This window comes from Lepisma saccharinum, chromosome 16, assembly GCF_977018435.1.
Source record: "Lepisma saccharinum chromosome 16, izLepSacc3.1, whole genome shotgun sequence".
NCBI lineage: Eukaryota > Metazoa > Arthropoda > Insecta > Zygentoma > Lepismatidae > Lepisma > Lepisma saccharinum.
The window spans coordinates 53,487,740-53,503,139 of NC_139244.1; the positions used below are offsets into that span (position 1 = coordinate 53,487,740).

A 15,400-nucleotide genomic window follows, 5' to 3' on the forward strand; every position below is an offset into this window, starting at 1 on the left:
TGGCGTAGTTGTAGCGTCGTCGCCTTGTAATCAAGGAGTCCCGAGTTCGATACCCGGTTGAGGTCCATAGTGGTTCGGATCCCGCTTTAAACTGTAGGTCCAGTCCCGATTAGCCTGTCTCTGCATAAAGTGGACTTAAAAAACAACAAAGCAATCAATCATTTAAGTGACTTAACTATCTAGAGCAGTTGGTTAGGCACTGCTATCCATATTGTCGACCTCCATGGCGGAGTGGTTAGCGAAGCGCGCTACGAAGCCAGGGTTCCCGGGTTCGAATCCCGGCTAGTACTTGGATGTATGCGTTTGTCAGAAATGAGTAAAAACGAGAGTACAGTAAAAATTGACACGTGTGAAAGTTTGAGAAATGTGTGAATGACGGAGGACACTGCCGAATATTGGTATACCTTAAAAAAAAAAGTTTGGTATAACAATGACACGGTACGCCAGAGACCCGGGTTCGAGTCCTGATAGAGCCTGCACTTTCCCCTTAAAGTCTACGAAGCTCTTTTCAGTCACATTTCCTTCAAGCAGCGTGGAAACTCACCAGTACCTGGCCACGCTGCACGTGGGAACCGAACGTGTCTCTCCCGGCGAGGCAACCGAACGCGATTTGTTGCATCAGAGTTCACGTGACCCAATGCCGTCCGCGACGTACAGCACGGTGGAGCAAAGCGGGTGATTTCTTCTCTCTCGCTGTCGTGTGATGCGGGTCGGTGCAGCTCTCCGACGAAAGGGGTCCAGCCGCGGCTTTTTTGATCAGTGCGAACTATGGGGACGGACGACGGTGTCCAGGGTGGAAACGCCAGACGGAAGCGCCACCAAGTCACGAGGATTAAGACGAGCGCCAAACTCCCGACGCTAACACACCTGGCACACAAACCCTTGGTGAACATTGAGTTCGAGAATCTTCAGTACTCCGTCCACTTGGGGAGAGGAAAGGGTAAGTCACCCCAATTTTTTTGGCCCAAATTTTTTGTTGTTGTGCATCGATAAGGAAACTGCGAGGACGCTGAAGTTTGAGAAAACGTACGTGGCCTTGTTTGAAGGTTACGCGATTTGCCGAAGGTGGTAAAAACGGGACGTGAAATCAATCGTTGATAGTAGAGAAGAAACTGGACTTATTGAAGCGTCGGATCGTCTCGTGAATACAGATCAAGAAGCTTCCGTTTTCGTCAGGTCTCTATACTAGTACTCGTGTAGACAAAACAAACCAAAGTCGAAACTGATTTTAAAGTTGTTTTAAGTCTACTTCCTTGCTCTGATAGGCTAACCGGGACTGGACTTAGAGTTTGAAATGAGGTCCGGAGAACTATGCGCCTACACCTGGGGACTTCTTGATTGCAAGGTGACAACGTTAACACTGCGCTTTCGGGGAATCTCTTCGCAGTACATTAAAAACAAAGATGAAATTTCTACAAAAAAAATTGTCACTCCCAAACTTGGTAGGTAAGTTTAGTGAACCTGGGAAATCTTCCACATACCTCCAGTCCCAATTTGCTAATGCCTCTAACGAGACTAAATTCCTTCCGACATCAGTGGCTACGGCAACGCGCTACGACACCAGAGGACCCGGGTTTGAATTTCGGCCTAGATGTGGGCGTTCTTTATAAATGTCTCTTGATCAATTTCATCATATCCTCAGTGTCGCGATTTGCCAAAAGTGAAAGAAAAGCTATTTAAAATAAGCAATTGGCAATGAAGTCAGATTATGCACAAAAGGTAATTGGAAAACAACATACAGTTTTCTCAGACATCTTGCCGACAGCACAAAAGACCTTCTAGCTTCCACTTCAAGTGTGTACCGGATCCAATAATCTGGACACACCGCTGTTGGTTTTAAGCTTCGATGCTTCTGCAATTGTCTTTATGAAGTCTTTCTGTTTGTTACGAATATATTTCAGGCTGAGATTGTAAGCTGTATTTCCAATTTGCCCAAAACTATTTAATTCATTCCAAGAATTAGGTTTTAGTGTCCGGGTCATATCATGTGCTTCTGTCAAGTGCCTACTTCTCTGTTTTCGACGTCCCCCACCTCCTCCACCTCTGTCCAGATACCATATCTATATTCGAATATTTAATCATTCTGGTATAGCAACGTACACACAGAATGCAAAATGTGTCCATTGAAAAAAATGTGTGTGTTTATGTCTCTCTCTCTCTCTCTCTCTCTCTCTCTATATATATATATATAGATATTGGTTTGAGTTGGTGTTTTAAGTCCACTTTATGCACAGTAAGGCTGGGACTGGACCTACAGTTTAAAGTGGGATCCGAAACACTTGTGCCTCCACCGGGTATCGAACCCGGGACCCTTAGATTACAAGGTAATGATGCTACCACTGCGCCATGAGGGAGGCCCATATATATATATATATATATATATATATATATATATATATATATAACACCATTAAGCCTTGTTTCCATGATTATGAAAAACAAAATATGCTGACCAAGGCAGTAATTTATTTTATTAAAAACATAAACTAAAACGTAACGTTTCAACCTTCTAGCAAGGTCTTCATCAGACTCTGTATCAAGTACAAAAGGTTGCTAGAAGGTTGAAACGTTACGTTTTAGTTTATGTTTTTAATAAAATAAATTACTGCCTTGGTCAGCATATTTAGTTTTTCATATATATATATATATATATATATATATATATATATATATGTATGTATATATGTATATTAGACAGATAGATTGATTGTAGTTTTGTCCAATAACACATTCTTGCTTAAACTCCTTATGATGCGTGTGACAACATACACAGAAAAATGAATCAAGAGGTACTTTCATCAGCTGCTTTTGTGTCATGTACTACGAATGCATAAATCTTGATTTGAAGCATTTCGAGTTACAGGATAGTTGAATTTTTATATTCAATGTTCATCCAATGATCTCTCTGCTAACTGCCTGGCTTCCAGTCCCGGCTACGTCATTGGTGTTCCATCGCTCGCAGTTTCTACAATTTCGTGGCATCGGAGGTGTAGCACGCATTATCATGCCTGTCAGACGAGATCACGAAGCGACCCGAAATATAACTTCACTAATATTTTTACAATGGAGACTTGATATTCGGGCTTCCGCGTAGCGCAATTGTGTAAGCGGTTCGGGTTTTGAATCCCGGTGAGGCCACACAAATTTCGGCGTTGATTCACATCGTGAGGACAATTTGGAAGCAACTCGAAAAGAAGAAGAATCGGTCTCCGGTCTCGAAATCCGGAAAACCGCCGCGATGGGACTCGATCAGCTGAGCACACGCCACTCAGTGAAAAATGCTTTTCAGGTCCTAGCCCTCAGAGGGCAGTTGCCCCATGGAATTTAGCTTAGGAGTTAATATTTACACATGATCTAGTTTACGTATTCCTCAAAGATATCACATTGCTATCCTGGAAAGAAATGCCGGTAGGAGTGCATCTCTCGGCCTTGTAATCAAGTGCCTAGGTTTCAAATCCCCATGGGGGCACATTGCACAGTCATTCGTATTCCACTTTAATCTGTCGCTACAGACTTGAACAACCAGCATGCCCTGCAAGTGAACTTAAGTGTGTTTGCATGTTTCAATTCTTGTTTCAAGTCCACTTTATGCACAAAACGGCTAATCGGGACTGGGTTACAATGTGAAAGACAACGTTAATACTACCACGCCAATTTAAGAGTGTTACCATTCACATTAAAACGATGTTTTTTCCCCCCCCAAGGATTGATTAAATCAGTACGTAAGTGGCGTTACAATTGATCCTCAAACATCAGAATACAAGAACTGTAAGTGTAAGTCCAATCCCTATTATCTTGGCATCTTCGATAGCTAAGCGGCCTGTAATCAAGAGGCCCCAAGTTCTGTTTCCCGCACAGGTTTGCAAATCCACCTCAACTTCTACCTCCATGATTTAGTTACCCGGACGTAATGTCAATGTAGAACATTAATTCTATCATATCTTTGAATACACAGATCAAAAGTTAATACCATTCCTAATGGTTTCTATCAGTTTTTCGGTTTCTTGACTGTGATGATCCTAACGGACAACGGATGGTTTATGATACTTACTCCAAGAGTGTTAATGGTCTCTATGTCCCTGTGGCTTCGAGGCCAACAAACGCATCGTCTTTGTTCACATTAATGTTTCCATTCATGCAGTTGATCACGTCCACCACACGTGTTTCCTGGAACACCAAGGACTTAGTTGCTTCTGGAAAGAAACAATCAGCTGCTAAAAGTGCAACAACTTTCAGACAATGATCCGTTCTGCTTATAATTAATTAACATGAGTCCCCCAATCCCCGCCACATATGTATTTCTCGTATCTCGGGGTGCCATGGCATGGAAAGGTAGGCCTAAAAATAGAGAACCAGTTGAGCAGCAAAGCACCAAGAAATCTTGTCTCTTCGCGTTTTATGTCGTCAGTCAAGTTTGCGCCAAACTGGTATGTGGAGAACTGGTTGAAATTGTTTTGCAGTCTATTTACTGGCAAGAATGAGTGTTTCATTTGTGAATGAAAAGACGAATGCTGGAAAGAGGACTCGTGAATCAAACTTTTGTGAAACTTAATTTTAAATTCGCTTTATGACAGATAGGCTAATCGGGACTTCGCCTACAGTTTAAAGTTATATGGTTGAAGACGGGACCCCTTGCTTACAAGGCGATAGCGTTACCATTATGCTATCAAGGCGGGGCTGATTGATGCATTAAATGTAACGAAAGCATTTTCGAGATCAATCAAGAAGTTGTTGTACAGTACTTCACAGACAATTTCCAAACCAAGTCTCTATGTGATACACTCTAAACCAGTGTGCGAATTAGCGGGGGGGGGGGGGGGGTGGAATGCCGGGGATTCCCCCCCACCAAGAATTGTTATCCCGGCAGAAGAACAATTTCGTAATCCCTGTCAGAGATGTTTTTATCCCCACCAAATGGAATTGAAAGTATATCACACCATATCTTAAGTATAGAACGAACACCACCGAAAAACCATTCGTGAATACAGTTAATTAACCTTTAAAACAGTTTCTTCCTACTTAGCGTCAGAAGTTCTATTTTTATATAGCTCATTGTTTATTGTGTTCGGGTACAGAGGTTTCACCAAAGCTCCCATAGTAACTCCGTTGCTCTGTCTATTGTCAAATGAACTACTGTACTTGAAAGCCTACCGCCATGGCAAGAGATGATTTTGCGTATGTCAAGTTGCCCCCTCCCCCCATTTACTTGGGGGCCAATTTGACATACGCGATGATTTCGTCAGCTTTATTTGTTGGAGCAGGTACGCAGATCACATTTCTCGCCGCCCGCTGTCATTGAGTTGAACGCGCAATAGATATTTGGTCAAGTTTTCTCAGTGTTACCAATTCAATAGCTCTTTTTGTGTATGGAATTTCTTAGAATGTAAAAATACAAATTTATAAATTATGTGTAAACGTTATCATAGGACTTAATGTCCTAGATACTAAGGCAACATTGAAAATTGAAACATTGAAGGCAATGTTAGAGTTTACTGACTGATAACATACGTATACAACTTTGCATACATTAAAAATTAAAAAAAAAGTCCCAGGAAATGATTTCACAGATACGTACAACACTGAGTGAGTATCCCTCTCCAAAGCACACTTACCTTGCACACTGCTCTAAACTAATTGCATATCAAGTTGAATTATGAATTATGTCCTTTTTATTTCTATTTCGTTACTCTAACTCGCTGTTCTACTTCTTCGGATCATCGCAACGATGAAAATAATGAAAGAGACTCACCGATAGCGTAATGGTAACGTCGTCGCTTTATAATCAACGGGCCCCGGGTCCGATACCAGGTGGAGGTACATAGTAGTTGCATCCCACTTCAAAGCAGTAACTCCAATCCCGATTGGCCTATCTGTGTATAAAAGTGAACTGAAACCAACTGATGAATGATCTAATGAATAATACGATAAATGTTAAGATACTATCATACTGAACTAGGGTTCAAAACGGCAACATCTGTTTTCGTGGTCCATAGAACTCCACCGCGCAGACTGGATAAATTCTCTGGCCATATAAGGCAATGTCACTAACCATCAAAACGAAGTTGTGTGTATAGTTGTTATTAAGTTTCTAGTGGGAAATTTAACAGAAAATGTAGCTATTGTTATTAGTGAACTAAAAATGTTAACAAGATTTCTTGAAATAAATGTCTGAAACTTTTCAAGATATTTCTGAACTAGGGGCGTCAGGAGAAACTGAATTTAGCATCGACAGGAGAATTTGTAGACGAAACGTATCCTTGACCAATTGTATGAACAGCTAAGTCAAAATACACAATGGATAGTTAAATTGAGAATTTTGTGGAATTGGTTTAAAGAGCTTAAGATTACATTAGTTATTATTATTTGCTAGAAACTAGTAGAAATGGATAAGAACCGTTACAGTCACACTGATTGCCAAGAGGTTCTTTTGGTGACGTGGATTATCTCATCGCTGTTCTTACCTGGCTATATAGACCGGATTCGTCAGTTACTTCTTCATTTCAAGCAATTCCGCAATTGCACTCGAGACAGGCCCGTACCCAGAATTTTATTTCGGAGGTTTATACCTTATCACCAGCCACCATCTAAAGGCAGAAAGGTTGGGGATTGAATGTGAATATCTCAGTATATTACAACTTATTATACAACATGTTTAATCCCACTATACGCTATTTAAATTAGATATTTGTAACATTTGTGGGGGGTTCATTCCCCCCGAGCCCCACCTGGCTGCATGCCTGCCTAGAGATGCTGAGTTAACGCCGAAATGTTCCAGCTATAGCACCGAGCATTGAACCCGCTCGCACTAAGGGGGTGAGCACTCAGCATTGGTTGCGCAGGAGCTTTTGCGTAAAAAACGTGTCTAGAAAAAGTTCTCGTTTTTTGACGTAAGATGCCATAATTGGAACGATAATGTGCGCTGTGCACATTACGAATTTCATTACAGCCTGGAGAAACATGCGATAAGAGTTCCATAATAGTCCGCCTTACAACAGCGGTGCAGGAAGGATAGTTGTGAAAGATCTTTGTTCTGTCAAGTTACATATCATATGCCACCATTTTGAAATCCACCAACAATTAATTGCCCAAGTCAATAAGCGATGGGAGTCTCACGTAATGATTTATACCAGTTGAAAAATTGTGATTTTTGGTCCTGCAAGCTAATATTGTTTTTGTCCCCGTCATGTAATTTAATTTCAAATATGCAGAAATTATCCCGGAAAAACATTAGTAGGATAACATAAGTATTGCATTATATGACGTAGTTCTTATGCACACTGTCACAGCAGTTTAATCTGTGACAAAGGAGGAAAACCGGTTAGCTGGCTTCTTGTCTTCCACCACTTTATGGACGGATAGCCTAATCGGACTGGACTTACAGTTTAAAGTGGGATCCAAACCACTATGTGCGTTCGCCAGGTGTTGAACCCTACACCCCTTGATTGCAAAGCGATTAAGTTACCACTATACCATGGGGGAGGACCTGAACATTATTTTGAAAACGAAGATTTGAAAAAGTACTGTTTACTTATTTGCCGTTATTTTTATCTTAAAAGATAAATTTCCTCTTTCTCCACACTTGATTTCTATGTCCAATTTTTCGAATGCATGTGTGTGTCGTGATTGGTTAGCATGGCGTGCTTACGATGCCAGTGGTCCAGGGTGCGAATTCCGATCTGGGCATGGATGTTATTTCTTTGCTGGTTTTGAAAACGTCCACGTTCTTACCCTACGAGTTTGCTAGCAAGAATTGGCAATTAATGGCTTCTTTTACTTCCTCATAGTATTGAACACCAGGCAGTGACATGTGTTCAATGTCATGTTTGTGTACAGCGCTTTCACTTTAGTCCTGCCTTTGATTTTGTCATCTGCTTCCAAGGAGCGTGATTCATTTCTCGGAAAAGTACATGGAATATCTGTGCGGGACACCAAATGGGTGAACGAACCATTTCAGCGGACAAATCTTGAAAAATAAGTTGTTTCTCTTGGCCGCTACTCAAAATCTTTGGTATCTTCAAAGAAAATTCAACCGATACTTACCGATACGGTATCGGTCGATACCAATACATCGGTATCGGCTCAGCCATAAAAGTTTCACATAAACATTGCGCAGACTACAAAGGCCTTTCTGAGAATGTTGTAAAGCATCTTTTATTGTAAAGGCTGATGTTCTGGAAACGCTTTAAGGCACTAACAATGGAGAGGAAATGACGCCAAATACGACAACTGCGTGACGCATGGTGTGTGATCGGGAGTTCAATTACACTTACGCACCGGGAGCCGTGACGTCAAGATTTCCTTGTCGACCTTCACTGCCATCAGGATAACGCTGAAGGCCCCTGTGCGCTCAGGCAATAAGGTTGTTGTAGGTAGACATAAAAATACTGCTTATTATGCAAACGGATTGCAGGGAGCTAATGTCGGAAGACAGCATTGACGCAAATTGCTTCATTCACAAGGGGAGCAAATGTGCCCATAAGGGACTGAACGGTCAGAGCTCGATTATGTACGATATACGTCATATGGAAGAACGGCCCTTGATCTTCTCTCGATAATGTAGGCTGATACTAGGCTCTGACCTCCATGCTTGCATATCAAGAGCCTTCTTCTTTCAATTCTTTGATTATAGGCACTGTCCTTGCCCAATGATGACACCAGTGGAAAATTTCGTAATGTCCTACCACACAGCACACAGCTAGCAAGAAAAGCTAGACAAATGAATGCTGTTTTAGTCGCGGTATACATTTTTGATTGATTGATTTAAAATTTTTGGATGCGCCGACACAAAACCCTCACCTTAAAGTTAAAAAGGGGGTGTAAAGTCCCCTTTGAGAAAGATTAAAAGTGCAGGATGTAAAAGAGACTGCTCAGGATAAGCACAGCACATTAAAAATGCTACGGATAGTCTAAAAGCTTCCTCAGAAACAGTGTAAAAGCACAGGCTCTCTCAAAAAGCTCAAAACATTTGCTAAAAGACTTCAGGCTAAAGCTAAACTTGACTGATGTTATTCCCTGCCTCAAATAGCATAGGAAAACGGATTTCAAGTACATGATCGCCTGATTGGCTGTTTCGAGCGCCTGCTGTAACGCGTAGAAAAGGCAACCCTGTGGACGAATCTCGTAGCATACTTCTCCCAGTGACGCAACAGACTAGGTGAAAGGGAAAGATTCATGCCAGAAACTACGACTTTGGTTTAACTATAGGCGGCTCACCAAATATTCCCACCTCCTCTGTTTCCGATTCTTATTGGCGTCAACACTATTCCTAGATTTTATGTGTCTTCTACTTCAAAACTTTCTTATCTAGAGTCTTCACATTTGGCCTTTGCGAAGAATCGGGTTTACAGTTAGATGTATTTTTGTACATCGTTAAAGTGCATAATATGATGCAAGTGAGCATTTTTTTTCATGAAGAGGTGTACTTTAATGCATCTTCCTGCATCTTTCTCAATGGTGCACTAAAACATTTGGTCTAAGCTATAGACATCATACTTTATATATATATATATATATATATATATATATATATATATATATATATATATCTATCTTAGGTTTTTCTTACGGGCTGAACAAAAACCTTTCCACCCTAAATCCTTACACTTAGCCACGACCTTCGTCCCCTAAGTCTTCCTGTGAGCCACCCTCTTCCTATTTCTTACTCCTAGGCCAGATGTTCCCAAATTTCACGGCGCACTTAGTGTTCCATAAGTTATCCGCAGCGCAGTCAGAATAAAGGCCTATCTAACACTTGCGACACTCAGTTAGTGTGGTTAGGTTGCTTGCCTTAAGTTAAGAAACATACACATATTTCAAATTCAGAAATATTTTACATGTAAAAAGTACTAAATAAGCACATACATTGGAATAACTGTCATTTCAGTGAAAATATTGGAACATTTCGCGGTGCCCTTATAAGCCAGCCACGGCGCCCCAGGGCGCCACGGCACACACTTTGGGAACCACTGTCCCCATATTTTACCCCCCCTCCTTGTTTGTTTAACTCTGAGCTTCTCTCTCAAAATCCTTTCCCATCGTATTCCATACTACGAACATTTTTTTCATATCCTAATGTGGCTTCGACAAAACAAATATTGCGATTTGAAAGAAATTATAGATGTGAGATCAAATCTCTGCTAGATTCCTTACTCCTTTGTGTACGTCAGTGTCGGGCGGGGTCCGAACAAAGAGCGTAAAATGTTATATTATTATATGAAGAGGCAAAAATTTTATATAACAATACAGATATAACAGTATGTATTCATTATTCATGTGCCAAGTTAAGATTTGTAAACAAAATGCATAAAACAACTGTCCTGCCAAATAAATTGATACAAAAATTGTATAAAGTGGTTTATTTATCGAATACCATAAACGTTCTTTGCCTATCTGATGAGAAGTAAAGCCACTAATGATTATATTTATGTGTAATTTTATTAGCATCGGTATGTGTACTTTTTCACATGCACTGCCAGTGCAAAGCTGCATAACCACAATCTAATCCTTCTGTGTATGTACGTTTTGCGTAAATAAGAAATTAATTCCATATTACAAAACAGTAAACGAGTATTTTGCTTAGGAAATTTCGAACTCAGTATAGTCTTTAGGAAAATGGGGTGTGTGAGTCGGATTCCCTGGACCCTCTGAATACGTCCTTTTATACTCCATTCTCTCGATCCTTCCACACTTTCCTGTTGCTATTTTGGTTAACTTCATGATGTAAACTGACACAGCAGGCACGTATCTGGAAATATATTTTGGAGGGGTCCGTACCAAGTGTGTGAATAATAATAATAATAATAATAATAATAATAATAATAATAATAATAATAATAATAATAATGTTTAAATTAAATTAAATATTAATTAAATATGTAAATTTATTCATATTGTATTTTTAGTATTACACGAATACGTAAAAACATGATATAAGAATATAAATATAACATCATATAGCTATTTATTATCTAGCTTGCGTGTACTTAATATCGCCATAATTTGTATAAAACAAGGAAATTAATGTCTCAATAGATAAAGAATTGAATATTTATCAAATAATATAAAAGGATGTTGGATCCAGTTGACGAAAAGTAAAGTTCCTGATTAATATTTTATGCATAATATTATTAGTAGTAGTTTGTATAAATCGTATATTGTACTGTCCTTCAAAGCAGTATGATCCAAATATAATAATAATAATAATAATAAATATAATAATAACCCTTGCCTTCTGAGTTCATAGAAAAATAAACAATCATCTATTATAGTACAATCGGGTACAGTTAAGCTGAAGATTATATTTTCATTTTTTTTATTATTTGTTTAAGTCTTTCGGGGGGGTCCGGACCCCTTGAACCCCTCTTAAATACGTCCTTTGACACAGACGAAGAGAGTCAGGTAATTTTAAACTTCTACTTTCCTTGGGAGTTGACGTTCCCAGTTATTATTACATGAGTTTACTGAGTACTTCATTTTTGCTACATTAAATAACCTTAAGTGGTTGTTATTGTCGTGTCAGGAACACAATGACATATAATTTAATCCAAGTCTCAGTGAGATGATATTTACATTAAGATTGTTGTGAAGTAGACGTGTCAAAATACTCGTATGCAGTGAATATAAACGAGCAATCCAAAATTGCATGATAATCTGTCGTGATTCACCGTTAATGCAAGTTCTGCACGATGTCCGTGTTACATAACCACGCACTGAAAATTATATCTACACGAACCAGTATGGGAAGCCTCCAAATGAAACGGTCAGTTTTTGCTGCGTTTTTTTTTCAAACTCAGCGATTGTGCAACAGGATCATCTGGTTAACTTAATTTAGACAAGTTACTACAGGGTGTGCATAAAGTCAAGAACCAATAGCGCTATTGTTTTCTGGACTGACTGGATTACAAGTTTCCCGGATAATACACAAAAGCAGCGTTTAGATATAGGAAGTGTGATGAAAATGCGGAATTCACAATATATATTACTTCTACCAGGTGTTTCATAAGTCTGGAACCAGAGGCACTGTTCATATTACAATCTTTTCTGTTACACGAAGACCATGACATTGACTAAGGAGGAGCGAATCCAAGTTACTTTGCTGGTGGGGACTTTGAACACACTCTTGAACTGTGTTGTACAATAATACGTTCCTAACATGAACTTGTTTTGTTCCTCTCCAATGGTTCCAGACTTATGGGACACCCGGTAGTTCCTTGAGAACTATTAATCTTTATTATCTTTATGCACATATGGGCTAATCGGACCTTGTTAGCGACCATTCATCATTTTCACTCATCCTTATCGTCGCGATTAGCCAAATGTGGTAGAAAAGCGACGTAAAATAACAAAAATACACATAAATTGTAGTCGATTAGCCTACCTGAGAATAAAGTGGACTTCAAACACGTTGAGAAAGAGATTTGACAGGAAACGGAAAAGTCACAGGTCCGTGTTTAGCTTCCAACGTTTTCAGTGCTCGCTTGAACTGCGCGACTTGTCGACCTTGAACGTTGAACGAAAAGAAAGTTGGAACGAGTTTTCATTTTGTTTTTGTTATATTAAATAGAACTAGGTTAACGATTTTTCTTAAAAGTCAGCGATTGCAATTCGATTTCCCCGAAGGAAAATATAAATCGTATCATAGCAACTAAAATGAACGGAAGTCAAAGTTTGTATTCGTAATCTAGTTATTGCTTTCCTTGGTCTATTTTAAGGATAAAAGCCGTAAACTCAAGCTATTGCCGTACTCATGTCTAAGAGGGCGAAACCATACAATCAAAAATCGGAAAGAGGTGCAACTTAATGTTAGGAATGGTACACACGGATAGAGACTAGACTTGTCGCAATTTTGGGGCCTCCCCGATTGTGTAGTGGTAACGTAATCGCCTTGTAATCAAGTGATCCCAGGCTCGATACTCGGTGGAGGCACGAAGTGGTACGGATTCTACTTTAGGTCCAGTCCCGATTACCTTTACTGTGTATAAAGTGGACTTAAAATAAAACTGAAACTCAAAATTTGTCAGTTTCGTCTAGTCTCGTCGAGGTTAATTGTCAATTACAATTAAGGATTATCATTTTTTTTTAAAGTTCACGTTATCTATAAATCACATGATATGTTGATGAAATTGCACTAACTCTAAAAAACTATGAATATTTTTTTCTCTTTGTTGAAAATTCATTGTTGATTGTTGGTTTCGGACGGAGATCTGGCAGTCATTCGTAGATCTAATTATCTTAACTACCACCAAAAACTATAATCTCCAAAGTTACATACCAGGAGAAGAATACATACATACAGAACCGGAACTAGGGAAGGCAACTCGGGCACTAGCCCGAGCATAGGCGCCAACTTAATAAATTTGTGGGGGGAGGTAAATTAGGGGGGGGGCAAGATCGGCATGAACAATACTTTATATATGTAAATATACATAAAATGAGTCCTTCAACCTGAATTTTGGGGAGGCAGAATGTGCGCCCGAGGCACCGCGCTTCATATAAAAAATGTTGTTCGTGAACGGTTTATTACGAGTTTATAAAAAGCTGGTGGTTCAAATTCAGCAACTATTCTTGACTTCATGGATTGCTTTCACATACTTTAAAATAACAAAATTTACTGAAAACATATTCTGAACGAGGAACTACATAAAATGGTGATCAAATATTTCAATCAAAAGTAGTTAATATCAGGGCCGGATTAAGGTGGGTGCTCTTGATGCTGCAGCATTTAGGCCCATTCCTGAAATAGGCCCAGATGAAAACAGACGAGATTTTTCCGAAAGATGAACAGTTTTCTTTTGCTATATTAACCTGAAAATAAATCTTAGAATGAAATTTGGAGCCCCAATATCGGACGCCTAGACACAGCCTTACTTATTATACAGTTACTATTATTCTTTGCGCTGTGACGTAACTATAACGTCGTTGTGTTTATTGTTCACCGAATATTTCAAGTTAATGCTATCAATTGATGCAGCATCAGACCCAATTTCGTCTTAATCCGGCCTGGTTAATATGCAATATTCGTTTAACTGTAAAATTAAACAATGAAGTGAAAATATTCTTTCATGTGAAACAATGTAACTACACTAAATCATCAATATTCAATGAAAAATAAAAAAGTAATTATGATAGAAAATGTTATGATTGAAAATTGTCACTTTGATACGTAAGATAATAGTTTGGTATTAAATATGTCTCGACGTCAGCTGATTATGAAGGTAACTGTACATTTATATATTTATTTATTTATTATAGGGCTGACACGTAATGCCTTATTACAACAGCTGTACACAAGGACCACACTTACATGTTTTCATTGATTGATTGATCTGCTATATTTTACATCGCTTTTTGTGCCACTTTTGGCTAATTTGCGAAGATGGGGATGAGTGATGATAGGATAAAATTGATGGATGGAGACTGACAAACATCCATGTCTAGGCCGGGATTCGAACCCGTGACCCCTGGCATCGTAGCGCGATGTGGTAACCACTCCGCCACGAGGGCAGACAACCTACAAGTTGACGGATATACAAAATAATTAGATAAACATTCAATTAGGGTCTACAAATAATTAAAAGCAGACAGAGACACTGCCTATGTGCTACAAACGACGTATTTGCGATCTATTACTCTATTTTCAGGTAAATATAGATGTCTGTATTCTTGTACCACTAATGAGAGCTTGTGTGGATTTACTTTCTTTTGCGCTGGTTATGGCAGTTGAAGAAGTTGCTGTACAGGCATTAGTCAGTGATGGGGTTATTGCTATATATTTGTTTTAGGATTGCTAACAGTTTCAAATATACGTTACGTTAGTGACATATACAGCCTATATATGCATGTATATATATGTATGTACCGGCCGTGATCGTTAAATAAAATCCATCAGATACTGTCCGATACCGAAACTATTTGCATTACGTACGTACGTATGTCGTAATCGTAATTTTTTTAGTCGAACTTCTGATTTGTGCTCAGGTCATAAAAATTAATCTATATAAAGGCAATAGTCCTTTTTGTGAATAAACATATTACAGATTTATCACGTTCTTTTGGTCACGTTGACGACATGTGGTGAATTGAGCAGATATCATACCAAGCACCGACATTTAATGTGCGTCCTTCCATATTTTCTTCTTATGCCATTGTTTGTGATATTTGCATCTTAATTTTGAATTGAGGAAACGAAAAACTCACTAATAAAGGTTACAAATGTTTCGTAGCTTCCATTTATGATTTTTAAAAATATTTAAGAATATCCAGTTATGTCTTACAGTCTCAAGGACATTTTTAAAAAGTACCATTACTACTGCAATGTGACATTGTCTTAGATTTCACCCCCCCCCCCCCCGCTTACCCCTCCTCCCCAGCTTATTCCTCGCTAAAGGCTTAGTGAAATAAC

The 15,400-nt window shown here is 39.1% G+C and overlaps 1 protein-coding gene across 1 annotated transcript in view; it reads left to right on the forward strand.

Moving 5' to 3' along the window:
* The first annotated feature begins 638 nt into the window (after positions 1 to 638).
* Positions 639 to 15,400, forward strand: part of hgo (homogentisate 1,2-dioxygenase) — a 206,567-nt gene continuing 191,805 nt past the window's right edge. The window contains exon 1 of the mRNA XM_083138161.1: positions 639 to 940. Coding sequence (XP_082994287.1) covers positions 769 to 940 — 172 coding nt within the window. The 5' untranslated portion in view covers positions 639 to 768. The remainder of the gene's footprint in view (positions 941 to 15,400) is intronic.